Genomic DNA, 26,211 nt, shown 5'->3' on the forward strand with positions numbered 1-26,211 from the left:
AGAAATTTGTAAAACGGGTCTTTTGGAACATGGAAAAAAAATACCAATAAAGTGTTGATAGTATAAATTGTATAATTATCAATGCAGCCATACAGACACAATGATTCTTAATTTTTAAAATTACTGCAAGACTCACGAGAACAGGATCAACGGGAAGGGGGGAAGAAGTCAATCAGTAGATTGGTAATGTGCTTCAAACAACAGCTAGCATAATGTTCAGTGCTCTCAATAGTTATTTCTCATGGTAAAGATGTTTGATTGCCCAACAAGTTGAATAGTAATGCAGCTGGCATTGATGGACACCTTAGTGACCTGTCATTGATTACCTGTGTGGTTTCTCTGTCACAAGCCAAAATGCTGCAAGGGCATAAATTAGAAGTGAGTCATTAGTCACATCACAATATATCTTTTGCAATTGATTTTTTAAATTGCATGACAGCATAAATAGTCACTCAGCTGTGACCTGGATTTTTCCACTACCTGCCATCTTCCACAAACTGCTTTTGCCTTACATAAGATACCCGAATTAAGGTCAACGAAGTAAGCAACTTAATCTCTTAACGCTGCCTTTGAAATGACTAACTACTCAAAGAATTAACGCTGATGTGTGGGCTTACTTTGCTTCAAGTTTCACTAAATCAGATCTCAGTGGTTCATGTCATACACAACACTCATAACTGTGTTGTGTTCATCATGCAGTTCCATTTGTCTTTTTCTCGTTTTTTGTAGAGCACAGCACAAAATCACACGTGTTCATTATTTTTAGTAGGATACTGAGACAGTCATAGTATTTCATAATAATCATATTGACTGTTGATTTCCATTTAATATTTGCTTGTTCCAAATATATTAAACTCTATCAAATGTATACAGATTCTTTATACACTTTGGATTGTCAATGTAAAGCTTTCTTTATTTATTACAAAGCTGATGAAAACATACTTTATTTATAATTGCAGTAGTTTTAACAAGTCAGTTTTATTGTCAGGGTTGTACAGCTTTTAAAATGTTGTTATATGTTAGTTGTAAAACACAAAGGTGTGGCTGACCCAAGGTCTTTTTATTGCTTCAGCTTGCATTCAGTTAGAACAGAGTTTCTAAGTTTTTGTTACTTTGATATGAGGTCATGCCTAAAGTCAACCTGCAACTGCATACATTGTATGGACAAAAGTAGCGAGCCACTTGCACATTATACCTACACGAGCAACTCCCGTTACAGTACTATGCTGGAATTCGTGCTCTTATTTCCACAGAAGTTTGGAAAGGTCTACCACATGGCTAGGTGCCTGATTTTATATAGCTGTGGCAATGGGATTGAAAACACCTGAATTCAAAGGTTAAGAGGTGTGGCCCATGTATGTCAGAAGCTGATGGCTTTATTTCTTGAAGCCTGCTTCCTAACAGGTATAAACAGATCTCTAGCCTCTCCTAAACAGGTTTGAGCAGGTATGTAATAGTCTCAGGCTGATGTTTGATTTGTTCTATTAGCTTCATTCTTCTGTTTCTCAGGTGGTGGAAGGATAATGAATTTTTTTGAATACTCTTCACCAAATCCAACAAATTAAGGGAGATGCAAGTCTTAATTTTTGCTGTTTTTATTGTCAAGTTGATCTTAAATTAAGCCAGCCTTTAGATATACATCAATTCTCAATGAAAAAAATATAAACATCTTTTTAGTATTTAATATGAATGCCAGCATTCATGAAAAACAAACATCAGTCACATTTTAGAATACCAAAATATTCAAGAATCTTGCACCAAGTTATTTAGCTTATACATAAAAAATTGCACTGATCTTTCACATTTTTACAAATTCATATACACAATTCAACCTAGCAAAATGTCACAGTTTTTTCGTTTTGTGAAGCCAGCTGTGTTTGTTAGTAGTTTACTTATATCTCAGTTGAACCTTAATGTGAAAGACAACACTCATGCACTCAAACAACATCCAAACAGTTTTCTCAGCAGTCGTTCTGTTGCAAATTTATAGTTTAACAAGCACTCAAAAACAATATTAAGAAAACATAACATAGATTACAGCATGTGTCTCTTTGCAGGCTTAAAGCATTTCTTAGCTAGCCCCTTTGTAAAAAGGAACTCAGGTGTGCAATGCATCCTTAGCCACATCTACAGTGCTAAGAGGGGTTGTCAAAATTTAATGTGCAGCTATGTTTCTGCTTGGCTGCTTCTCAGTCATCACTGTCAGACCATGGATGATCTGTGCATGCCTGTAAGAGAACATAAGAGTTTAAATAAAACAAACTTTTTCAATGTCATTTTTAAAAATAAACAATATCGTACGCTATATTTAGCATCTTTTTTAGGGATATACATTCAAATATTGAAGCAAGGGAGCATTTGCATTCCCATTTTAATCAATAATTAACTGATAACATGGTTTCATTATTATGAGAACAACACATGAAAGCTGTTTCTTTCTAATGTTTACTCTCTTTGCTTTATCCCTCTCCATTTCATCTGATTCTTACCTGTCTGTATTCAAATCGGTCCTGTAGATAACGGTTTCCCAGACCAGTAATGTGGCCTACATTCTGTTTGGAGAGTCCGGCTATCCTGGCCGTGAAGTCGAGTGTGAAAGCCAGTTTGACCAGCTCAGGTGCTGTTGGTAAGACAGTTGGAGGTTTTTGGGTCGATGAACCTTCTTTCTCAACATATGCATCAGCAAGCTTTTGGAAGGAAGAGTATGTCATCTGCTGAAAGAAGTAGCTCAGGGTGGGGTTATCTTTCATCTGTAAGACATAAGGAGAAGAGGAGGTCTGTTAATACAATCTGCTTTTGATTTACTAAAATAAACATGAAGTCAACAGCTACTGAACAGTTATACAAAATGGGATAAAAAGCTAATTACAATTTAATAGAGTGCAAGGCTATCTTATCAGGAAGCCTAAATAATCATTAGCTGTAGCTGAGAGAACAGAAAGCTTTTAGTCTGATTCATGATGGGTCCAACTAATGATCATTTACATTATTGATTAGCAACCCATTTATTTTCTCTTTGTACTGATTGTTTGGTCTATAAAATGTCAGAAAATTAAAAATGCTCATAGCTCAAATGTGGATAATATCTCTAAAGGCCATATTTACATGTGCAAATGTTTTTGAAATATACCAAAAACAATTTATGATCCAATAATACAAAGAAAAGCAGCAAATCCTCAGACTTATGAAGCTGCCGTCATGAAATCTTTAGTATTTATGCCTGATCACATTTCTAAATAGTTTGTATTGCCAAATGCAGCCATACTTATTTAATGTGTGAACCTGTTGTATGAAAAAACAAAAAACCAACTGTAGTTTCAAAACACGCTGACATGCTGCTAAGTAGAACTTTGCATATTTAACTTTACACCTCTTCCTGTTCTCATGTAGGCCTCGTTTACTACTATTCTTATTGTAAAAACAGAAAACATGCAGGAGTAAATGCCCATGACAAATTCACAAAAACCCATTAAGTATTGCAGACAAACACAGGAACTTGAACATGAATTTGTGACGGAGTTTGTACTTTTTCACTGGAGTTGGTAATGGTTATCTTTATAATAATTTGAGATTTATTAGTTAGCTTTTGTTTTCTGTTAAAACACATTTTATCTGTGTAATTAAAAACAATTTAAATTCAAGGCATTATATACAGGCCGACTATTTCACATAAAGTATTTCAATATTTGTAATTTTTCCAAGACTGACAGTTAATACCAACCTTGACATCTATGGCATCACCCTGTTCCTTCATCAGAGCAATGATCCTGTTAATTACTTCCTCTGAGACCAAACAGAAAGAAGAAGTGTAATTAATGCTCTGAGCAGTTCACAACATTGTTCACACCACAGTCTGCTACATGTAACAATGTGGGTTTAAGTGTATGGTATAGTTACATTTTTAGCACAAGCCTTCCATTTGGTTTAGGAGTTGTTTTACTTTTCTTTCATCAAATTTGTTGTCAATACTGAAGTATTTTCAGACTGACATGTACATGACTTAAATTTAGAGAACTAAACAGTTTCTTACCATCTGAAAGTGGTGCAACCTCTTCTTTTTCTTTGACCTCATGGACAATTTTTTCCAGTTCCTCTGACACCTTCTCATAATAAGAGTATGTTGGTGTTACACTGACAACAGCTGCAAAGTGAAGATTTGGTTATTTTTAAATGTGTATTTTTTTGTATTCCAGTGATTTGGCTTACTATAAAAATGTAAAACATAACAGTGATTATTAACTAAGGTCAGTTCTCCCACAGACATACCTTCAACTCCAGTGATGTCAGCAGGTTTGTTTGGTTTTGTCAGAGATGGCTGCCTTTTTGAGAATCTTCTTCTTAGGGACTTTTTTCTTGTTGACTTCTTTGGTAAAGTGACTGGTGTAATGGGCAAGCAGTTAGTTACTGTCTCAGAGGACTTGGACTTGTCTGGTGGACTGTCCTGCTCGTCGTCTTTATCCTCATTGTCCTTCCGGGTGAAAAAGCCAATTATATTTTTCCAAAATGAGGTTTTCTTGATCTTCTTTGATTTTTTTGTCGGTTTCTCTGGTTCTTCGGGACATTTCTCGGTTTGGTTTGGTACATGTTCGACCGGAGAGAACGTATCAATTTCTTTGCCATCCACATTCTCAAGTGAAGGGGCCAAGTGAAGGGAGGGGTCGCTGGAATGATGTCTTTGTCTTTTTGGCACTGTCACCCATTTTTCTTTCCTCCCAGCCACTTTAAGCCCATGAGTGCCATCATTTAGGCTGAGGCTACGTTTTACGTATACCTCCAGGAGACGGACTGTATCCTTGGGAGGCACGGAAATCAACTGGCTGTGAGGAGGCCTTTGTTTTTCTTTCTCTGTTTCCATGTTGGACTCTGAAAGGTAACACAACACCACATATACAACACATCCTTAACACTTTTGAAGGATACGATTTCAATCCAAATGACCTGACAATGGATGGTATCATCTTCTCAATTGTAACAAACAAAACAAAACTGAACAATACTGAGAAAAATGTAAACATTTGTAACAATTTTAGACCTTCAAATTAATAAATGTAGCAAGAAAGTAGTCGGCACAATAATCATTAATTTCAACTAAGATGGCAAATATTTTTTTTAGTCTGTTGTTAAATTGGAATAAATAATAGTAGGTAGCTCCATATAACCCGTATGGAGATATTTAACTTCCCTTATCTGAACAACAGCACAACCGAAAGCTAAACAGAAAAACAAATACGAATCTGGGACTTTCTGAAACCAGGTTGCTATTAAGTGTTCGTTAAATGTTCTACTTTAAACTACAAGCGGTAAAATTGTAGAGGCGGATTATACCATTAACAAGTTGGAGGAAGAAGAAAGACTGCAAAACAAGAAGAAGAAACGCATTAGTACCATTAGCAGTAGGCCAAAATGTAGACTCACCTTCACACACCGCAAGTATCTTAAATCTCTGCAAGGATCTGTGCAAGTCTGGCTACCACCACTCACGGTTCTTTTTAAAAAGTTATATGGCTCCAAAGTCCGGCTGCCTGCTCAAAAAGCCTCCTCCTAACTCCTTCGCGGAGTGGGCGGGAAGCTGGGAAAACACCACCTGTCTTCCTGCTTGCATTCGTGTCCAAAGTAGACGTCAGACTCAACGTGTGTTTACAGTTTCACCCTCGCTCTCGGTTCTGCTGTAAAACAATATATCCACCGGGTGCTTTGGCCGATTTTTACAGGAAGACATTTTGCTTCCTTTCAGCGGCTGCATTTAGAGGAAGCAGTACAAAACGCGACGTTTTTTAAAATGACGTAATCGTAGTGATTTTTTTTTTGTTATATTTAGGTCATTCAACCACTCTTGCGCGTGTTTTTCTTGATTTGTGATAATATGTGGCTGTCTCTTTATGTATTCTAATACAGATGTCTTGGAAAAGTAATCACGAAACTACTTGTATTATAATAATAATAATATTATTATGATTAGCAATAGTAGTAGTAGTAGAGTAATAACATTGTTCTCATTTATTTGCCATTGTGTCTTTAGTCCTGTGGTGGGATTCGTTTCCAAGGAAACTACTTAACTAACAATCAATATTAACTGTACTGTTTACTTTCCACTCACTTTTTAAAGAATATATTACAAATGTTCCATAATTTATTTTTTGTTGTTATAGTTTAAAACCGAGCACCTCTAACATTTCACTTGGATTGCACCATTTGCTTTAATTTACTTTCATTAAAACCTTTATTCCCAAAAACTGACTGGATGCTCTTATGACAACATATGATAACACAGTTCCCAGGATTTTGTAATCACAACTTTTCCCTTGCAGTTTTCCAAGCATAGAGCACTGTTATGCATTGCGGTGAAGTATTTCCAGGAAGTGGTTGTGATCAGACAAACTATTTTTGTTTAATTGTAAAACATGCCTATCCCTTATTTATGTGCTTACTTATCAACAGTCTTTCTGTCTGCAGCTGACTCTTATCAGTAGTCTGTTATCTGGCTGATTTACTGGAAGTCCATAGAAGGTGCAACGTTAAGGCATGTTAGTGGCAGATACACAACAGGAGACAGTAGTTTAATAATCTTTCAGTGATTAATTGCCCCATAGATTCCTTCATTTGATCTTATAATAGAAGAAAAGGTTTCAAACCACATCATATATCAATTTAATTTGTGCAAGTTTTTGAGTTTCTCTATACTGAAGCATGGTCCATTCTGTGTCCTACAACAATCACATACCTGTGCTTTACTGGTATGGTGGTCTAGGTTATAGAGCTCAGTTTCTGTTGAAAGTAATTTAGAGAGTTGTTATTTAACTTTATGGTAATTTTGCAGGCTGCTGATAACCTTACTGAATTTTCTCTTTGTATAGGCGGTTAAAGATTAACAGAATCCCAAACTGGAGCCTCTCATGCCAGTAAGCTACATCATGTTTTATGAGCCTTTAGTTCATCAGTGTGTTATTACATAATCTGAACAACAGGAAACAAATTCACACAAAAGTTATGGATACCATTGTGGTACATAGACTCACCATGTGCATGAATGTCATGGCAATTTTGCAGGTTGTTCTTTGTCCAGGGTGGAATGATTGATACATTTATACAGTTTGTAGTACCAAAGTGAAGCCACTGGGTGTCCCTCTTAAAACATGTTCTGGAGGCTTTCACTGTCAAACAAGCATTTACATTATTTCCCTGCAGGCCATAAGCCATAGAGTAGTTTACTTTTCTTATAAGTATTTAATCTCAATACACATATGTAAGTATGTATTTTTGTATTCATACATTTCATGCTATTCCATGCTGCAGCACAAATTTAGTCACAAATAGTACTATACTATATTTATTTGATGCTGTTTTCACTTGTTACCTTTACAGATTAAGGTTTGTTTTTTGTTTTGTTTTCTTTAATGATAAATTTGACTATATTTTTGCATTCAAAAATATGGTAAGCCTACATAATTTGTTGATCCACAGTATACAAAATAGTTTCACTTTTGGTATCCACATGTTTGTGTAACATTTTCAGTTCCACAGAACTGTGCCTTTATGATTGCATCATTTCCAGTAATTTTTCACAAACAGACTGCATCAGATCCCTAACCCGACTTTATGAAAAACCTTGGCTGTTGCAGATGTGCAAAGCACCTTGTGGTCTTCAAGGCAATGCATTACTGTCTGGTCCCACATGATACTTCAGGTCACCTTTTTCATTTTTCATGGGTCTTAAGCAGGACAAATGTGAGACTCACATTTCGTCCCACAAGATCTGGTCATTGACCTCAAGGGCTGACGCAGTGCAGCGGAGCAGCCACAGCGCGTTTACCTGCTGTAAATCTTTATCTGTTTGAATAATTACTCATCCTCTGTCTAGGGACTCTCCAGTCTTAAAATGATAGATGAGTATTACCCAGGTAATGCAGAGCTGTGCTAACAAAACACATATAAACAGATACTAGGGCATACAGTGATTACATTAATGTCTCTAGCCAATAATACTGCTGTACAATACACCCTAGAGGCTTTTTGATTAAATGGTGTAATAGCGTATATGATGCATTGAAAGCTAGCCACCAGAAAGTGAAACTGAGTTATGTAAGTTCATCATCATGTCATTTAACAACTTAAGAGGTTTCTGAAACAAAGTCCTTATACTTTTAATGCTGAATCAGAAAGGAAATACAAGCAGGAATCTGTTAATGTGTAACATAGTTTCAGATTTATTGTAGATGTTAAAGAGGAAGGAAATCCAGTTCACTTAAGACAAATCTAAGCAGTGCATCCAATTTTTACTGCAAAGCTCAGTGATCTTAACAGTTGGAGACTACAGATTTTAGTAAATAAGAATAAAATAGAAATAAATAATTTATTTGTTTTTATATATGTTATTCAGTAGAGCAGTATATTTTGCATAAACCGCCAGGTTCATGAAAATGGCCACTTGAGGCTAACTGTCAGCCCAAAGCTAGCACATCTACAGGATGGCATAACAACAATTTAGTTGCTATTGCTAATTTTCCTCATCCTTGAAATTGTTTTTAAAAACACATCTATTTAAACTAAAGTGGACCTAATCTGCCCATTTCTGCCTCAATATTTTTTTAATTCTTGGACTCCACTAAAGTAGTTTTTGCATAACTTAGAGGTCAAGCTAATTCTTATTAATCTGCTTTTTATACTGTAAGATGCTTGAAACAGCTGTTTAAGCTCCTTTGCCTTTAGGACATTTTTCCTTGAAATCAGCTTTCTTTTGATTGGCTAACCCTTACAGACTGACAGTTTAAACACCAGGTGGTTGGGCTTAAGTCTAGGATTATTTTATTTTAAAAAGTGTAAACCGCATGTATGTGTAAACTTCACTCTATTCCTTTTGGAGAATGTGAAAAAATCCTTGGTATATAGAGATATCCACAACACCTCGTTGTGTTTTGCCTTGGTTTTTGTTTATAATTTATTGTAGTTATATAGTGTAGTTATATTTATATTTTTGAAATGAACTAGTCAATTAATAAAAATGAATAATCAGCAGAGATCTGTGTCTACATGTTAAATCTATACAGTCTAAAGCTAGTTTTATACTTTCCGTGTCCCAGAGTCCACGGGGGTCCACTTGGGTTCCAGTGACGTAAATTTCTTCAACGGACGGTGAATGGAAGGGTCCGTGGATAATTTACCTTACAATGCACCAACTACGCATGCACTGAGTTATCCGTGACTGTGTCCGCCACTAACTATAATCCAGGCTTAAAGTCCGTTGGGGTATGTTTTGTTTCTGGGTGTCTTAAAATTCTCATTTGCAAACATGTCTGTCTCTGATATTGTCTTGTGTCACAGACTTTAGACTTACATTAGTCACATTACAACGCCCCAGCTGGTGGACTTCAAAGAAGTATTGTAGGGATGACTACTTGGTTGCGGTGTTCCTAATTGCTATTTTTTAACGTTAACATTAAACTTGCTAATGTTAACGTAAAAAATTAGTTAGCTCCAACTCACCTAAATATGGTCGCTTCATAACATGGTGTCATAAAACCCAGATGGTTTTCGCCAAATGCCAAACTTTGAGGATTCAGAAAGTACCAGAAATAACGTCACTTTTATATAAGAGAGGGTTGCTAAGTCTTGCTAAGAAGGAATTGTTTGGGTTATGTTAAATGATATCTGATCTTTACCTTATGATATTAAGTAACATTTACTATAATCCTTTCATTGTTTTAATTTTTTAATGACATTTATTGACAATCAGAAACATAAAATATCATCAGCCTTATCCAAATAAGGAAGACTGAGATATGAGGTTCTTTAATTATTACCTAGAAGTTGATTCATGCGTGATGATTACATTTTAGATGTAACATAGATGATCTCCAGCATAGGTGAACAAACAAAACTGTTGAAAGGACTTCCCAACAAAACCCCATCTGTGGAGCATCGTGTTATCACATAGTGCCAGGATGCCTGATCCCCTCTCCACTGTAAAGAGGTGTACGTCCACCTGTCTGTTCTTCATCCTCGAGTGCTGAGAGAGCAGATGGAGTACCTTGCAAGATTGGTTTGTCCTGTGCCAAAAATCTACTGCTCATTTGTTATAAAGCGGCTCTTCTTTGGTTTTGTTTTTCTAAGGTCATCATATTAGTTCATTAGTTAATAAAGAAGCTATAAGAGTAATGCAGAAGCCGTGTCTAAAAGTCCTCAGTCAGCAAACTCATGGCACAGAATCAATGATTCAAGTAATACCGTAGGTGAACGTGGCAGAACTTTAATCAATATTAAAGCTGTGAGGATTGCATTGCCACTCATTGCAGCGCTGCCTTCACACTTTGATCAAAACTCTATAACAACAAGGTCATCAAGCATTGTTTTTACTGGGCTTGTTCCAGCATCCAAGTCACTGGAAGAAACTGGAGACCTTTTAGAGTTTTATTACAAACACAAGCTGCAGAGGTCCAAGTGACTTTGCCCTCAGGAGGGTGTGAACTACAGTACACAGGCTGCTGTCTGTGCAGCTTTGAAATTGGCTTAACGTGTCTGCTGACAAAACAGTAACCCAATCTACAGATATGAGACTCATTGTCTGAGCTTTCATGTGAGACCAGTCCATTGTTTTCTTTTAAAGCAACGAGACAGAGCTTGTCACTAACTTGGAGAGTAAAAGGATAAACAGAGTCATGCAACAGTGATATTTTTAGATCCATTAAGGGGTGCAGTACAGTGTGCTGTGTCACAGTGACTGGACCATCTGCTTTGAATGGATTTCTTGGGGTGAATCTTTATGTAAGGCAGGATAGATGTGATCTCTTCATTAAACACCCAATGAATTATAAATGATAGCCTCACATTAGCTTTGACCTTGCCAGAGCCACCTGTCTGTTAAATGCTAAAATGCTACCAGACCTTGTCTTTGGGCTATCACTGTACAATCAGTGATCAGTGGGGCAGAATGGTGGCCCGCTGACCTGAGTGTTAACTAGAGACACGAACAGGGCTCCAAACAGACGGTAATAAAACAGTCAGTATGTTTCAGCATGAAAACACTGCAACTACTTTTTTGATGGAGGAAAGACTTAGCACAAAAAATGCATTAGATATATAAAGTCTACACTCATAATACCTTGATATCGTTTACACATACCAACTGAAAATGTTTCCTTCCTGTGACTGTATGGGACAGTAAAACAAGTTAAATAGTCAGTGCCTAGCCTTAGAAGCCAAGATAGATAGTCTTATAAATGATTCATAAGGTCTGCATATTTAATTTGGTGCTTTTGCTTCAGAAACGATCCCAGTCAAAGGCATTGTTAGGCACACAGTATTAGAATTTCTCCATCCAGTGACGAGCTTTGCCAATAGAAAGGAAAAGCTAATCACGTTTCTATTTCACATTTTTGACTCAAAATCCACCCATTTTTAGATTGCTCTATAATTTGATAATCCCTTTTTGATCTTCACACCTATTTCTGACAGAAATTCTATTCTTTATAGGCTTTTTTTTTAGAGAACACACAATGACAAACATCTGCTCCACCAGTCTTGATATACATCAATATTTAAAACAGCCTGACTTTTTCTGTCTCGTGATGTGACACAGTGTTAGGCATGAGTTTTTATAGAAACCTGAAGATACAGAGAGGGATGCCATCATGATATCAGCAGAGAACCAACAGCGAGTAGGCGTTAATAACAGCTAACATGAGGCGTTAATGAGTATTCATGCCTAAAGCTATACACTGAGACTTACACCTCCATTCATCACCATTATTATTAAACACAGGGGAGAAAAAGATGTTTTAAACATTTAAATTAAAACACAGGTGCATTTCATCCCAGAAAAGAAATTATCTAAGGAAACTTCACACTTTTAGAATACACGTTTAATGAAAGGCACTCTTTGCTGAATAAATAAAACAGCAAATTATGACTTGAACTGTACAATGTTGACACACACAGTAAGAGTCCTTAGATATTAAGTGCTTCATGACATTGTAAAGTGCTGAGTACCCAGGTGACGCTGATGTCACCTTATTGCATTTTAATTACAGGTATTGCTCTTTCCATGGGTGAAAAATACATTTTTTTTCATCTGCACGTCACGTCATTGTTGCATATTGTGAGGTTATTAGAAAGGTACCAACTGTTTTTCAACTATATCCATTTACACTTTAGTACAAGCAGTATTTATATGTTTCATAAACTTACATACAGTACATTTTCAAGGTCAAAATGTGGCATGCATATATAGTACCAATTCAAATAAACTGTGCACATTTATCATTTGTTCTCTTCTTTTCTCAAATCCACTTAAGGTATTGGCTTTTCCCATCACATGGAATACAATGCACATTACTATTATGGTTAAAATACTACAATGCATTCAGCCACAGTAAATATTCAAACGTTCATTTGCTGATAACAAGAAGTAAACCTCATTCCAGCATACTATGCCATGCAGTTAAAAATGAGAGAAAGAAGGCAAATGGAGATATGTTCAAATAAGAGTGTAAAGTCAATTTTTTTTGCCTTTGTCCTTTCTTCAGCTCCCTCAGATACAAACTGAAGACACATGTTCTTTCACATTTTTTACACATTTTTTCCCCCTGCCAACAGTGGATGGTGCAAAATTCCAAAAGTGCTTAAGAGATATGTGGAAAAAAGCATTAAGTGCATTGGATTGATGTGTTTTTTAAAGGGTAAATTCACATTACACTTTAGAAGGTGATCCATATATCTAACGTGCATAATTTGGAGCAAAATCCCAAATAATAAAAGAAAAGTTGATTTTAAAAGCTGAAACTTTTTCATGCAACTACTGCATGTACAACATTATACTCTATTATATTAGATTTATATTCTTCAGCCATCTAAAAGATTTATGGCGGACATGCTAATGTGCCAACTGTTTATCACACAGATATTGTTATGCTGTGTCATATGGAGAAGTGCTGCTTCTCCACAAGAATAGATTTGCTGATAAGTCACTGCGTGTGCTGATGTCCTCTTGCCTGGATACATTCATCTGTCCTTGAAAATCATGCCAAGTCCTCTCAAGATTCTGCTGATTATGATGAAGTATAGACTGACATGGGACTGTGATGTAATATGAGTACTGAATACACTTCCAGTTCTACTGCTGCTCAAAATAATTTTTGATTTGTTTTCTTCCGTCACTTAGTCTGCTAATACAGCCCAGAGGGACATTGTACAACTGCCTGTCCCGTCGTTACAGTATTTACTCTAACAATAACATTTTCCAAGATTAAGTATTTGCCTCAAGTACATAATTGCTATGACATTTTTCTTCAAAGTGCACTGAATGAAAGATAATATGTTATACCTTTCAGTCATTCTCATAAAGGTAACTGACAGTAGTTGTAGTAATTGCACTTTGACACATTCACATGCAGGCAGACAACTTCTGTGAAAACTGTATCGCCAAACATACATCCATAGATTTATCCATAACCCTTTACCTAAGTCAGAGTTGCAGGGTGGCTGGAGCCTATCCTGGTTGCCACAGGACCACACGGTTCTTATTAATACTGTAATTTATCTGCACAAATGCTGCCATGTTTGTTGTATAAAATAGAGAGAAAGATAAACTGATTAGCCAGTGTATCTTATTAATGGATATGTTTGTTTTGTCCATTTGTTTTTCATGCCCTTTATATAAATAAATACTTGAGTTTCTTTATCAGTGCATGCCATTCTTTTCATTCTGCCAGGTGCTGTTACTTTTGTTTAGTGAAAGTGTGCTTCCACACTTATTTGCAGCTGACATTTTCTGGGCAGCCTCTGCTGCTGCATCCATCACCTGTTTCTCCTCCTGCTCAGTCTCACGGTGGTAAAAATAGTTGAAGTTGGACACGATGACAGGGACGGGCAGGGCAATGGTCAGGACACCAGCAATGGCACAGAGAGTGCCGACCATTTTGCCTCCCATGGTGATGGGGCACATGTCGCCGTAACCCACAGTGGTCATCGTCACCACAGCCCACCAGAAGCCATCAGGGATGCTAACAAATTGTGTCTGGGGCTCATCCACTTCTGCAAAGTAGATGGCACTTGAGAATAGGATGACTCCTATAAATAGGAAGAAGATTAGCAGGCCCAGTTCCCTCATGCTGGCTTTCAGGGTCTGCCCCAAAATCTGAAGTCCCTTTGAGTGTCGGGAGAGCTTAAAAATTCTGAAGACTCTCACTAGTCGGATGATTCTTAAGATTGCTAAAGACATGTTCTGACTAGAGTTCATATCGTCATCAGGTGTTGTAGCCAGCTCTGTTCCCAGGGTTACAAAGTAAGGAATAATAGAGACGATGTCGATGATATTCATGATGTTATTGAAGAAATCACTTTTGCTTGGGCACACTACGAAGCGGACACCGAGTTCAAAGCAAAACCAAATTATGCAAATAGTCTCCACTATGAAAAAGGGATCAGTGAAATATGCTAGCAGGTTTTTAGTGGTCTGATGAAGGTTAGCATCTTCTCGGGTGCCATTGATAAATTGGGTTACACCCGGAATAAAGTCATTGTCCTCCCTGAACTCTGGCAGAGTCTCTAGGCAGAATATGAAGATAGAGATGACAATAACAAGGACAGAAACCAGAGCAACAGATTTGGCCGCGCTGGAGCTCTCTGGGTATTCAAACAGTAGCCAAAACTGTCGCTGGAGTTCATTGGTGGGCAAAAGAACTTCTGGCTCTTTGATAAACCCTTCATCTTCACGGAACTGCTCCATTGCTTCATGACCCAATTCATAGAAAACAATTTCATTTGCAAATACATCTAAAGGTACATTGGCTGGTCTGCGGATTCTCCCTCCTGACTGATAGTAGTAGAGAATCCCATCAAAAGATGGACGGTTTCTGTCAAAAAAGTACTCGTTTCTCATTGGGTCAAAATAGCTTATCCTCTTCATAGGGTCTCCAAGCAGTGTCTCTGGAAACTTATTCAGGGTGCTGAGCTGGGTCTCAAACATCAGTCCTGAAATATTGATGACAACTTTCTCATCTTTTTCTTCCATGTAGTGCTTTTCAAACAAATCTTCACTCTCGTAATAATCCCTCGGCATCTTACTGAAGACACTGTTGGTGGGAGACTCACTGTTGATCAGGAGCTTTAGATTAGAGATCAAACTGCCACTGCTGGAGTTGGCTTTGGTGGTCAGTGTAAGAGGAGTGGAAGGTGAGAGCCCCTCTGCACCAGACTGATGGCTGCGTCGTCTTCTGTGTGGTGACTGTTGAGGAGAAGTCAAACGCTGGGTTAAAAGGTTCTGATCAGCGGCCTCTGATGTAGGTGAGGTTGGGTACCCAGAATCACTTGGGTCTCCCAGGTTGATGCCAACATCATCCATGTTCTCAAAATTAACTAGTGGCACCTCCATTGCCTGTCTTGTCACTAGCCACAGCTCTGTCTATCAACGTTTTTTTGTAGACAGAGGAGACACCACAGCCAGTGCCACACGGAAGATCCTGGCAGGGGCTCCCTCCTCCTGGTTATCATTCAGGCAGCTGTACACTACTTTTTGGGTTCAGACCTCTGTGTAATCTGTGAAATAGGGGTGGGAAAAAGGAATGTTGTGAAATTGGACAAATGCTGCAATACACCTCTGTCAGCTCCTGTTTAGATAAGCAGAGTGCCAGCCATCTGATACTTTGCTTGTGCAGTTATCCCCCCCACCACCCCCCAAATTCTCTCCGATAACCTAAACGAAAACACAAACTTGGCAAATTCGGCCCTGAAAATGCTTACATGGAGTATGGATGGTATTATTGCTGATATGTATGGCAAAGCTGTTTCATTATAGAAAAACATCTGAACTTTCATTTATGACTGAAAACAGAGAGTCATCAAAACCAAAGCACATTTATTTTGTCTCAGTATCTAAATGTTTGTCTGTAAGTACCTAACTAGTGACTTGTTTAATCCATCGATACGCTGTTCAGCCTCAGGATAGTCTATCAGCATCACATTTACCTTATCTCTAAGAGGCTGTTTATCATTCCGTTTGTCTGGTTCGGACAGGTAACCAAATCCTGACACACGCTCGAAGGCTGCAACCTCTGTGTCCACTAGACACCAAGGGCCCTGACAGACTTGGGACTCAGTTTCCACTTGCAATGTAGCAGATAATGTAACAGTCTGTTCTTATGTAAGAATATTATATAGAGGTTATGCAAACAACTGAAATGGTATATTGATATATGTTTGGAAAGGAGTTACTGAGCCCAATAAAAAAAACGGACAAAAAAGTGCTTTTTGGACAAGGTTCTTGGATCTCAGACATTTGAATCAATTATTATTATTATTATTATTATTATTTTTTTGCTGCAGAAACCTTAAAATTGAGTTAACTCAGCATTATCTCACACCAAGATGATACTGAAAGACACAACAAATGATATTACCTTAACAAGGTCTGAACATCAAAGCACTCCCAAATCACATCCAAATTTTCAATTAAAAAGTTAAAAGTTTAAATCCAGCTGTGTGCAGATGCCTGTACCACTCACCCATGTCCCCGCTCTGCAGAAGTTATTGTGTCCTCTCTAATCCTGCCTGGCAGCTCCGCTCTGCTCCCCTTCACTCCCTTCACTCTCCCTTATCCAGACTCACAATCAAGAGTGTCTCAAGCTCTATTAAAGCTCCCACTGGGTAATTTAACACCGAATACGAAACCAGAGATGCCAGAGGTACCCACACATACTCACAAATATACACAGTCGCACACACGCAAACACAGACAAACTAAAACACACGTAAAGCGAACTCACTGTACTTTAAATGTGGGGGTCACCTGGCTTTGTTCTCCCTCCTCCCTCCTCCACCACTGGAGATAGGTAAGCTCTGTGATAGGACATTTACTCCGCAGGAGCCAATCGCTGTTTGATGAGGCAAAGGGAGTGTGGGACCCCCTCTTTTCCGCCTTTCCTGCAGAGTAAGCACCCACATACAGGATCATCCAACCCACCCTCACCTTGGGATTTAACCATATTTTTTCCCTGTTACAATACTTGCCATAGCTCTCATTACCCTAAGCAGAAGAACACATCATCCTAGGGGCTTCACCTCCCTTTTATTTACACATGTACACAGATGTGAACTGTTACTTCACCTGCCATTGACAAAACTGTCACAACTGTTTTCTAAATCTTAACAGAAATCTGCTTTTTACAATGGCTCTGCAAACATGTGATGCAAATCTATAACGTGCTAATTCTAGTGTGTGAAAAATATGAATTACAACACATATTTTAGTGAATTCTATTGATAAATGGTTGAATTTTTCCCAGGGGTTTAGTATATTCTGATTGTGCTCTCCCCTTGGGGTGTGAAGACTTAAATACCTCTGCACCTTCTGCAACTGAGATTTTGTCAGATTAATAAAGCAGCTAAAGTCCAATTCAAATTGAAATACTTTAATTACAGAGATGCTATACTAGTTAGTATAGTTTAATTGAACATAACCTTGCACTTTCTCAGAATGTCATCCTATTTGGCAGCACAGTTTGATTAATATGTTACTGGATATAAAACCAGTTGATGGAAACCAGAAATCCTTCCTTCATCTCACTTTTGCTCTGCTGCAGCCAGGAATCGGCTGTCTCCTGAGCCCCTGTAATACTGAGCAGGACTACTTCACATGGCTTCAAGGTCACAGAAAACTATTAAGACTTTACAGTCTGTGCTTTCCCATTGATCATCAACACTCACCTCTTGACATGTCATTATGTGTTCTCACATGAACATCATGCTCATGTACATTCATAAATATTAACTTAGGGAAAATTCATGCACATAGAGCATGGCCACACAGAGACTTGCATGTGCAAACATCACCCAGCTAGGTCAACATTCTCAATATGTAGGGATCTTTTTCTTGTGTGATCCTGTTATATCCTGGACATGTCATTGAGAGTGCAGTCAGTCGAAGCATGACCTGTCACTTAAACACTTCATAATAGAATTTGTGACAGGCAAAGAAGGACAGGAAGATGGACAGCGAGGGGTGTTCATATACTACATGAGTCAGGCTGAGAGGGTAAATAATCGATGTATTCCTCTGCAAAACAATTTGTCACTGAAATGAGGAAAGGGGCGGTAAATGCCTGAGATATGAGCTCCAGGATGACGTGGGCTGCAGCTGCTGCAGTGTTACTTGTCTCACGAGTACCGACAAGGTACCAGAGGGATAACGTCCCTCCCTCTGCCCTTTCATGCAGCCCTCAATCCATCATCCATAGCTCCTCCCTCCCAACATTCAGCCCTCTCCCCGATGACACTGTCACCTTACCGATAAACACAGTGTGTTGACAAAGCATTTTCTCCAACGTGAAGGCTTGTGTGAACCATACTGACGCTGCATGGGTACAAATCACCTCCTGCACACCTTTATGGAGCTTGACTTTGAGCCATGGACACCTGCTAGAAATAGTAACAACAGTTTATGAAAGCTTAAAATTTGCAGTATTTGAAAGAAGTGAAAGAAGTATCAAGTTTCTTTAGTAACCGTAGCAATGTCACACCCTGAAAACACTGACATAGGTAAAAATCCAGCATTTACTTTTTAATCTAATGAAGAGTAGTGTTTACTTTAACTAGCACTAGGAAATACATTATTAGAATGCTTGATTCATCTCTCTTTTGCTCTACAAAGTGTACTTTTGCAGAGCAAATATATATGTGACTACAGTGACTACATGCCAAAAAGATAGTTATACTTCCATAGAGATTAAGATGCCGTGTAGCTGATTAATATAGTTGATTAACTGATTATCAGCAAATGTGAGCCCCTCTATAAAAGCAGACAATTTGGCAGTTTGCTGTCTAGAGCATTCAGCTGTGTGTTAACACATTGCAAAGAAGAAAAGACATTAACAGTGATCTTAGAGAAGCAACTGTTGCTGCACATCAGTTTGCGAAGCAGTTTAAGGCCATTTTCAAGCATTTGCAGTCCATTATTTTACAGTGAGAAAGTTGATTCACGTGTGGAAAATATTCAAGACACTTTCCAAAATCTTCCTCGGAATTTTGGTCAGACTGTGGAATGCTGAAAGAAGCTGCACAAAACCCTAGTGCTTCATCTCACACTTTATTGGCCTCAGTTAAATTTTTGTTAAGTGTGATTTGGTATCTATCAGCTTCAGCTGGGCAACTCCTCCGTATGCCAAAGTATTCTAGAGTCGATGTGAGACCATCTGTCCGACAGCTAAAGTTTGGCCCAATCTGGTTCATGCAACATGACAATGATCCCAAGTCTACAACACAATGCCTGAATAAGGAGAGTCAAGGTATTGTAGTTGTCCAGGTAAAGTCCAGATCTCGACCTGAATTAAATTAATATTATATAGAAGGTACTGTTGAATCATGGGCTGTTTTGTTTCTAACAGACCGCAAAGAATCCTGGGAAAACACATTTTTTCCCGACATGACTATTTGTGAAATCTCACGGGTAAATTTACCTTCTGACTGATAGAATTTTGTGCCCAAACTATATTATAATTTATTGGGTAGTTTAAATATATTATAAGTGTAATTTCTCAACTCTTTTGTTCAACAGGGACAGCAGATATTTAAAAGGCGAAATGCCAGAAAGGAAGTATAGCTGAACACTGACAGACTGCATGATCAGTGTCTTAAATCCTCCATCCACCAGGATGCCCCAAGGGTTTAAAATAATAATGCAGCAACTTATAAAGCTGTCAAATAAACATTATATTCTGGCAGGTTCAATGTTTTTGAAATGTATACTGGCTTTAACTTGAAACCACTGACTTTTTTCCCCCAAATGCTCAACAGCAAACATCTTTACAGCGTTATACATAAAATAGTTTTCATCTCTATAGCAAATTCCCCCACTTATGACAGCTTGCTAGCAAAGCTTTATAGCATTTGCTGATAACATTAATTGCTCTAACACCCATAACCTGCCACCAGAAGAATCTCTCAGTCTTTCTCTTTTGGCAGTTGCTCCACTATCTTCAACGACTACTCCTCAACTGCTTGCTGTTTGGAAATGTTTCTCCTTGCCTGCAGCAGCCTTAAAACAACACCACAAGGGGAGTAACAAACAAAGTAAAGTTGTGGGGGCAGAAGCTAAACAACGAGCTGAAAATTAATTAATGCTGAGCAGGACCACAGATTCAGTTGACAATCTGCTGTTCTATGGTGAAAGAAATGTGCTTTACACTGTAATTTGAAACACTGTAAATAAAAAAAATATTGATTTTAGCTTATTTAACTACTGTTTTCTAGTGAATGTTCTCAGTTGCATTCAACAGCTACACTATTTACTCACTGCTACGAGACTAAATACACCGTTTGAAATGACAATGAACATAAGCTGGGAACTACTCATCTTGTGCACATGATCTAGGTAATACTATCTCAGAAGCCCATATGCTCAGAATGCATTGGCTTGCCCATTAAGGGTGACAGGATTTCAATGTGCATGTCAGGTGGCACGGATTAGACATTCCAGCCTTGTAATCTTATAGTGAGGTAACGACATCTGGTCTAGTAATCCTATATATTGCAGTAGAGGTGTCTTCATTGCAGAGTACTATATATAAAACCCTTACACAAGTCAAAGTATAATGTTAGGGAAGCTAAAGTGACATGCTCATCCAGGAGGATTTAAGATGCAGATCATATGACTGCTGTATCCCCCTATGTTGTATCTTTGTTTAACCATGGAAAAAAAGATTAAAAATCTAATTTTCCAAGATTCATTTTCTTGTGAATATAGGAAAGGATTATTAATCATCTACAAATAGCATAGATTTCAAAATTTGTGAAGTACTGGCCGCCCACACACATTCAGATCAACAGAGGGCCATTTGATGCAAAGACTCAAAAAAGCTCAAAATTGAATCACAGGCTCTGTAGGTAAGATTGAAACTGTTGCTGTCAAACTGCAATCAGAGAGCCTGATTCGAAAAAACAAATTCGACCTGCATGGGAGGCACACCAGCAACAAGAAAGCTTGGCAGTCAGCAAAATCCCTCAACACAAAGCCCTTTTGCCAGCAAACACATTCGCAAATTCTAACATAGCTACTCTAGAAAGATGAATGAAGACAAGAATTTCTGGCCACAATAAAATTAGATATGTTTGGTGCAGACCAAGGATACCAGCTGTAAAGCCTTAAACTGGAAATATTGTCATTTGGGGTTTCTTCACAGCCTCAAGAATCAGGTAGCTTCAAGTTTTCAAAGTGTTGCAGATGAAGCAATGTACCTTGCAGTATGGGGCACCAAGTCAGCAAAAGACTGATAAAGAAGATCTTGTAAATAAAACAAGAACAGATTCATGCTGGGGTTATAATAGGCCAAAGGTACTCAGTTTTTCCAATAGAAGAATGATAAATCTCTGTTGTTTTTTATTGAATGAAATGATTAAATAAGCCACTTTCTTTGTGATGCTTTCTTTGTGATGTCATCTACTACATATTCCCTTGTCTGTATGCACTTTAGTAATTGGTTGTCAAATGACTGTTTAACCTATTTTTTCACATAACTGAACATACAGGTCTTGAACTGAGGTTTTAGGTGACGAACATGCTAGTAATTAAGTCTTTATTCCACTGTACACACTTCCCTTCAGTAGACTAAGGATGTGGTCTGGATTGGATGATAGAGAGACTCCAGTGTTCATTCTGTGGACTGAGGACTCCACTAAGGAGATTATGTAATATAGAAGATCAGCCTGGAGAATCACCCTCACAGATAAACTGTGATGACTAAATACTACAGACTTAATTGAAATGTCTGGATTGTTTCCAGCCAGCCTCACTAATCAAACGACAAGTGCTAATCTTAACTGACTCTTTGGACCCATCATAGCAGGAGGAGGTTAACACTGACAACAAACCAGTCATGGTGCAGCCACGACTATTAACACCACAATCCTCTGTGGTGGCTTAAACTCACTGGTTAAAATATAATTTTCCTTTACCAACACATCTTTCCTCTATTCCTTTTTGTTGTTGTTGTTTTCAAGTACAAAAACCATCTTTTTTAATTTTTTCTATAACTAATGCATACTATCATTTCAAAACAAACAAGAAATTCCTTCAAAGCAACATAACACACTGTGGGAAGAATTATTCTGAAATCATACAGCAATGATGAATGCCACACACCACCCACTGTTTTGATATCAGCATTGCTCACTGTTGGACAGGGAGGTTCCATAGCTGCAGGCGCTGTTTGCTCATCCAAAGCCTCCTGAGTTACACCAAGCCTCCTCCTCATGTTCCCATATGGCCTGTTGATGTGTACAAAACATTAGAATGATGAGATTGATGAGTGAGATTCACGAGAGAGAATCCTAGCTGAGATTTTTTAGCATTTAAATATTTTTGTGATACAAAAACAGGTATTTTTATATTCACTAGTGAAATATCTCACAATCAAGACTCTCATCTGTGTAACTGTAATACTGTTCAGTATTATTCTTAGTAATAAAAAACTTCACTGCTAAACTGTAAAAATGCAAGCTAACAAATGTTGTTGCTAGGAAAGTTTTCAAATGTATTTTATTTGACGCAAAAATAAAGATTTGCTATTGGCAACAAGCAAAAACATGTCAGTCCAAATATGTTTCCCTATAGTTGCCCTAATACATTTTTCTAAGCCATAAAACAAGAATTACTGAGTTACCCAGGAAACTAAGCTACAAAATAATCTTAGAATTATGTTTGTTTTGCTACTTCATTCCAAAAATAGTACAAAGTCTTTTTATATTAATAACTGTGTAATAGTAACGCACGTTTTCAGTGAAATGTAAAGCCTCTATTTAATTTACCTCTTCATCCAGCCGTGAAAGAAGCTTGTCTGCACTCCGTCACGCACAGAGTTTGATTAAATATCTGACCGGGCATTTGCAGAGTCTTAAGGAGCAGTTGTAAATCTCTCCAAAGCGTGAGGTTTCGACAGAAGGGAGGGCAGTTACAGTTAAATATACAAGACAGATGTTTGGAACAACAACAATATTCGAGTCATTTAGTCTTGTGCAGCATGCAAAAATAAACACAGTAAACGTTATCTCATGTTGATAACGTTCATTAAGCTTTTTGCACAGGAAATGCACAGTGTGTAGGGAGATATCAGTGAATGTAACACTGTAGTAATCAGCAATAGCAACAAAATTACTGCACACAGGGACAGTAGATGTCACTGTAAAACTTCTTTGTGATTTCTTAGTGGAAGCTTCTTCTTTTCAGTCATTTGTCTTGTCCATCTGTCCTCCTGTCGTCAGTATAACAAGCCTGAAAGGAAAGCACACCTGTGTTTATGCAGCACTGGGATCGTTTTTCTCATTGCTAGTAAAGTCCTGAACCTGTCTGTCTGCCTGCCAGGTGCTCTTGTGTGGCTCACTATCAAATTTCACACCCGTGCGTAGGATTCACTGGTCACATGCCAGTGTTTTTTCTCTGCGCGCTCACCTTTTTGCCCTCACTTTGGTCCATTTAATGTTTTTTTTGAAAGTCAGTTGGGGTTGATAGACTTAAGGGAGAAAAAGAAAATAAAACAAATGAAACTGAAATTTTATTTATTTATTTTTTGTTTTATTTTCATGTCTATCTGTGTGGGTTGAGCCACTACACAGACACAGGTTCATTTTGTATCAATTAATCTTAATTTTATATAACTAAAAATTGCTTTTAACTCTTAGCTGTGCTAACCTTTTTGCTCTAGTAATAGTAATTTTGTTTTATTAGTCATTTGCCCAGCCTAGGAACCCCATAGTGTAGTGGGTTACACATTTGCCTAATGAGCACCCTGGTTCAGTTCCACATGGTGACACAAAAGCCCTTGTGATTTGCGTCAGGAAGGGTATCCAGTGCAAAAAATCTGCCAAATCAAATACACAAAGCTGCTTACTGTGTTAATAAGGGAGTGATCAAAAGCATCTCTCTCTCTCTCTCATTTTGGATCAGGTCTGTGTTAACACAACTTTACAATGTTTCCAGGAGAGGACATCCTTGCAAATTTCCCCCAAGGTCAAGCTGTGTAATGCTCAGAGACACTGCAATAAAAACCCAAGTGCTTCATCACAGACTTTACAGGCCTCAATTATCATGTTCAGGGCTAAAGTTCATGACAGTACACTTAGAAAAGGACTGAACATGTATGGGTTGTTTGGACGTATTGCCAGCAAGACTGGAATGTACAACACCTCTTGCCAGCTGTCAAGCATGGTGATGGAGGAGTGATGATTTTGCAGCCACATGATAGAACAGAGCATGACTTTCTCTGTATTAAGTCAAATGTGAGGCAATTTGTCTGACAGCTAAAGCCAAAACTGGGTCATGCAACTGAACAATGATCTCAAGCACAGCTGCAAATTAACAAGAGAATGGCTGAAAGAGAAAAGTATCAAAGTGATGCAATAACCCAGTCAAAGTCCAGGCCTCAATCCAACGGAAATTCTGTTTGGCACACCACTGGGACAAAGTTACAATGATTTCATGGCCTGAGATAACATGAATTCATATTCAATATTCTAATAACTTGGGTTCAGTGATGGGGAGCAGTGAACTAGTAATTTAACTATATTTTGTCATAGCTTAGTAATTCAGATAATTGACACCAATGACTGAATTTCTTTCATTTCTTTTATTTTTATATAGTTAAATGCAGAAAAACATTTTTGTTGGAAAAGGAATGATACAGACAAAACTGTACCATACGACTTTTTGCTTAGCGATTTATTCTTTTAGAATGTTTTTTTTAATAAATCCACTCTGATCATGCTCTGTTTTTCATCACATTTCAGTGTAAACATTGCAATGCAGTAAACTGTTCTATCCCTAATAAACGTGATTAACATTCAGCACCTGTCTTCCACATAATGCAGGTTCTTGTCTCTGAAGCCAACATAGGCCTTATCACCACAGTACAGCTCTAAAACTCACACAATATGCACGGTGCAATCCTCTGCTTCTAATACACTCTCCTGGAATACCACTTCTGTTTGGCTTATAAAATATTTCTGTACCAAACTCTTGTCTATAATCCTCGTGAGGTCTCTGGTTGCTTTGTTCAGCCTCCGTGTATTCGTATGTGTAGGAATTAGATACCTCAGCGTGTGTGACAGAGGTGCTGAAAAGCCCTGCTTGCGGCCATGTTGGTGGGGACAGATGGACAGGTATTCAACTCTAAACACTGGGTATCTTCTTATCCAGTGGAAAGCTGTTGGCCATTGTTGCCATGGTGTGGCTGCATGGGCTGCTGCTTCAGGAGAATAGAGAAGCTAGCCTATAAATCTTTCAGCCTGCAGAAGTCAAAGCGGTGGTTTTCACACACCACTGTGGTTCTAATAATGAAAAACTAGCTAATAGCAGTTTATTGAGAAGTGCTGTGTTTACACTTCTATACTTTCCTTTATAAATGACTGAAAAACATCCCAGTTTAACCTCTACGTATCAATGGTATTGAAGTACCATCCATCATAAAACACAATTTCACCCTACTATTATGACTTTGCATTCCTCAGTGGTACTTGATCACTCTCTTTGATCAAACATGAATAATGAATGAAGGCAACCTTCTTGCACCTGACATGAATGCTCCACCCTGGAACTCAGCTCCAATTTCTCAAATGATAATACAGCCATTTAGGGTCAGAAGGCATAGAAAATACTTCTCTGCCTTATAGTTCACTGCATTAATTGCTTATTTTTCAGCAATCAGCAATCAAATCAGTTTGATTTGATTGCTGATTGCTTCGGAGTTTTAACATATTTAGTCACTCTTACCTTTAACTACTAATTATTCTGCTGCCTCAAGTGGCAAATAGCTGGTACTGGCTCAAGGGATAATCCAGTTGTTTTGAGTATTTTCAAGTGTCGAACTGGACACCTTGGCAATATTTGACAGTCTATTGAATAGAATAGAATAGAATAGAATTCAACTTTATTGTCATTGCACATGCACAGGTACAGAGCAACGAAATGCAGTTTGCATCCATCCAGAAGTGCTTTAGTGATATAGATACATTACAATATATATTAGCAATAATATAGATATGTAAGTATATTACAGAAATGGGTCTATTATGGTATGTTATAATGTACACGGTATGAAGTATGTTGTGAATATTCTATAACTATAGGTATGTACAGGCTGTAGTGAGTACAAGCTATGTACAGGATATGAACAGGATATAAATATGAAAAACTATACAGAATATGAAATAAATAACTTTACAGAATCTGAGATATAC

At 37.8% G+C, this 26,211-nt stretch overlaps 2 protein-coding genes across 3 annotated transcripts; both read right to left on the minus strand.

The window, feature by feature from the left end:
- Positions 1-1,579: 1,579 nt before the first annotated feature.
- LOC120718315 lies at positions 1,580-5,749 on the minus strand. The gene is made up of 6 exons (XM_040006801.1): positions 5,416-5,749; positions 4,267-4,863; positions 4,031-4,141; positions 3,722-3,783; positions 2,490-2,750; positions 1,580-2,228 (listed from the first exon to the last, which is right to left on the minus strand). Exons 2-6 carry the CDS (start codon positions 4,853-4,855, stop codon positions 2,190-2,192), a joined length of 1,062 nt encoding a protein of 353 aa, XP_039862735.1. The 5' UTR covers positions 4,856-4,863; positions 5,416-5,749; the 3' UTR covers positions 1,580-2,189.
- A 6,001-nt stretch (positions 5,750-11,750) lies between these two features.
- On the minus strand, positions 11,751-25,865 carry LOC120718300 (potassium voltage-gated channel subfamily A member 10). Of its 2 annotated transcripts, none has more exons than XM_040006790.1 (2): positions 22,789-25,865; positions 11,751-22,248 (listed from the first exon to the last, which is right to left on the minus strand). In XM_040006790.1, the coding sequence occupies exon 2, from the start codon at positions 15,362-15,364 to the stop codon at positions 13,673-13,675; it is 1,692 nt and encodes a 563-aa protein (XP_039862724.1). In that variant the 5' UTR covers positions 15,365-22,248; positions 22,789-25,865; the 3' UTR covers positions 11,751-13,672. The 2 variants fall into 2 exon arrangements, with proteins under 2 accessions (XP_039862724.1, XP_039862717.1); XM_040006783.1 differs by lacking the exon at positions 22,789-25,865 and having other exon boundaries at positions 11,751-15,528; positions 16,494-22,381.
- Positions 25,866-26,211: the final 346 nt, after the last annotated feature.

This window comes from Simochromis diagramma, unplaced genomic scaffold (genome assembly GCF_900408965.1).
Source record: "Simochromis diagramma unplaced genomic scaffold, fSimDia1.1 OVJJ01000320.1, whole genome shotgun sequence".
Taxonomy (NCBI): domain Eukaryota; kingdom Metazoa; phylum Chordata; class Actinopteri; order Cichliformes; family Cichlidae; genus Simochromis; species Simochromis diagramma.

What these genes read in the sequence shown, in the direction of transcription:
- LOC120718315 (XM_040006801.1), bottom strand. Translation starts at nt 4,855, where the DNA reads ATGGAAACAGAGAAAGAAAAACAAAGGCCTCCTCACAGCCAGTTGATT. An exon ending in GGTTGCACCACTTTCAGATG is followed by an intron (nt 3,784 to 4,030) that starts GTAAGAAACTGT and finishes GTTTGGTCTCAG; the next exon opens with AGGAAGTAATTAACAGGATC. An exon ending in ACCGATTTGAATACAGACAG is followed by an intron (nt 2,229 to 2,489) that starts GTAAGAATCAGA and finishes GTTCTCTTACAG; the next exon opens with GCATGCACAGATCATCCATG.
- LOC120718300 (XM_040006790.1), bottom strand. Translation starts at nt 15,364, where the DNA reads ATGGAGGTGCCACTAGTTAATTTTGAGAACATGGATGATGTTGGCATC.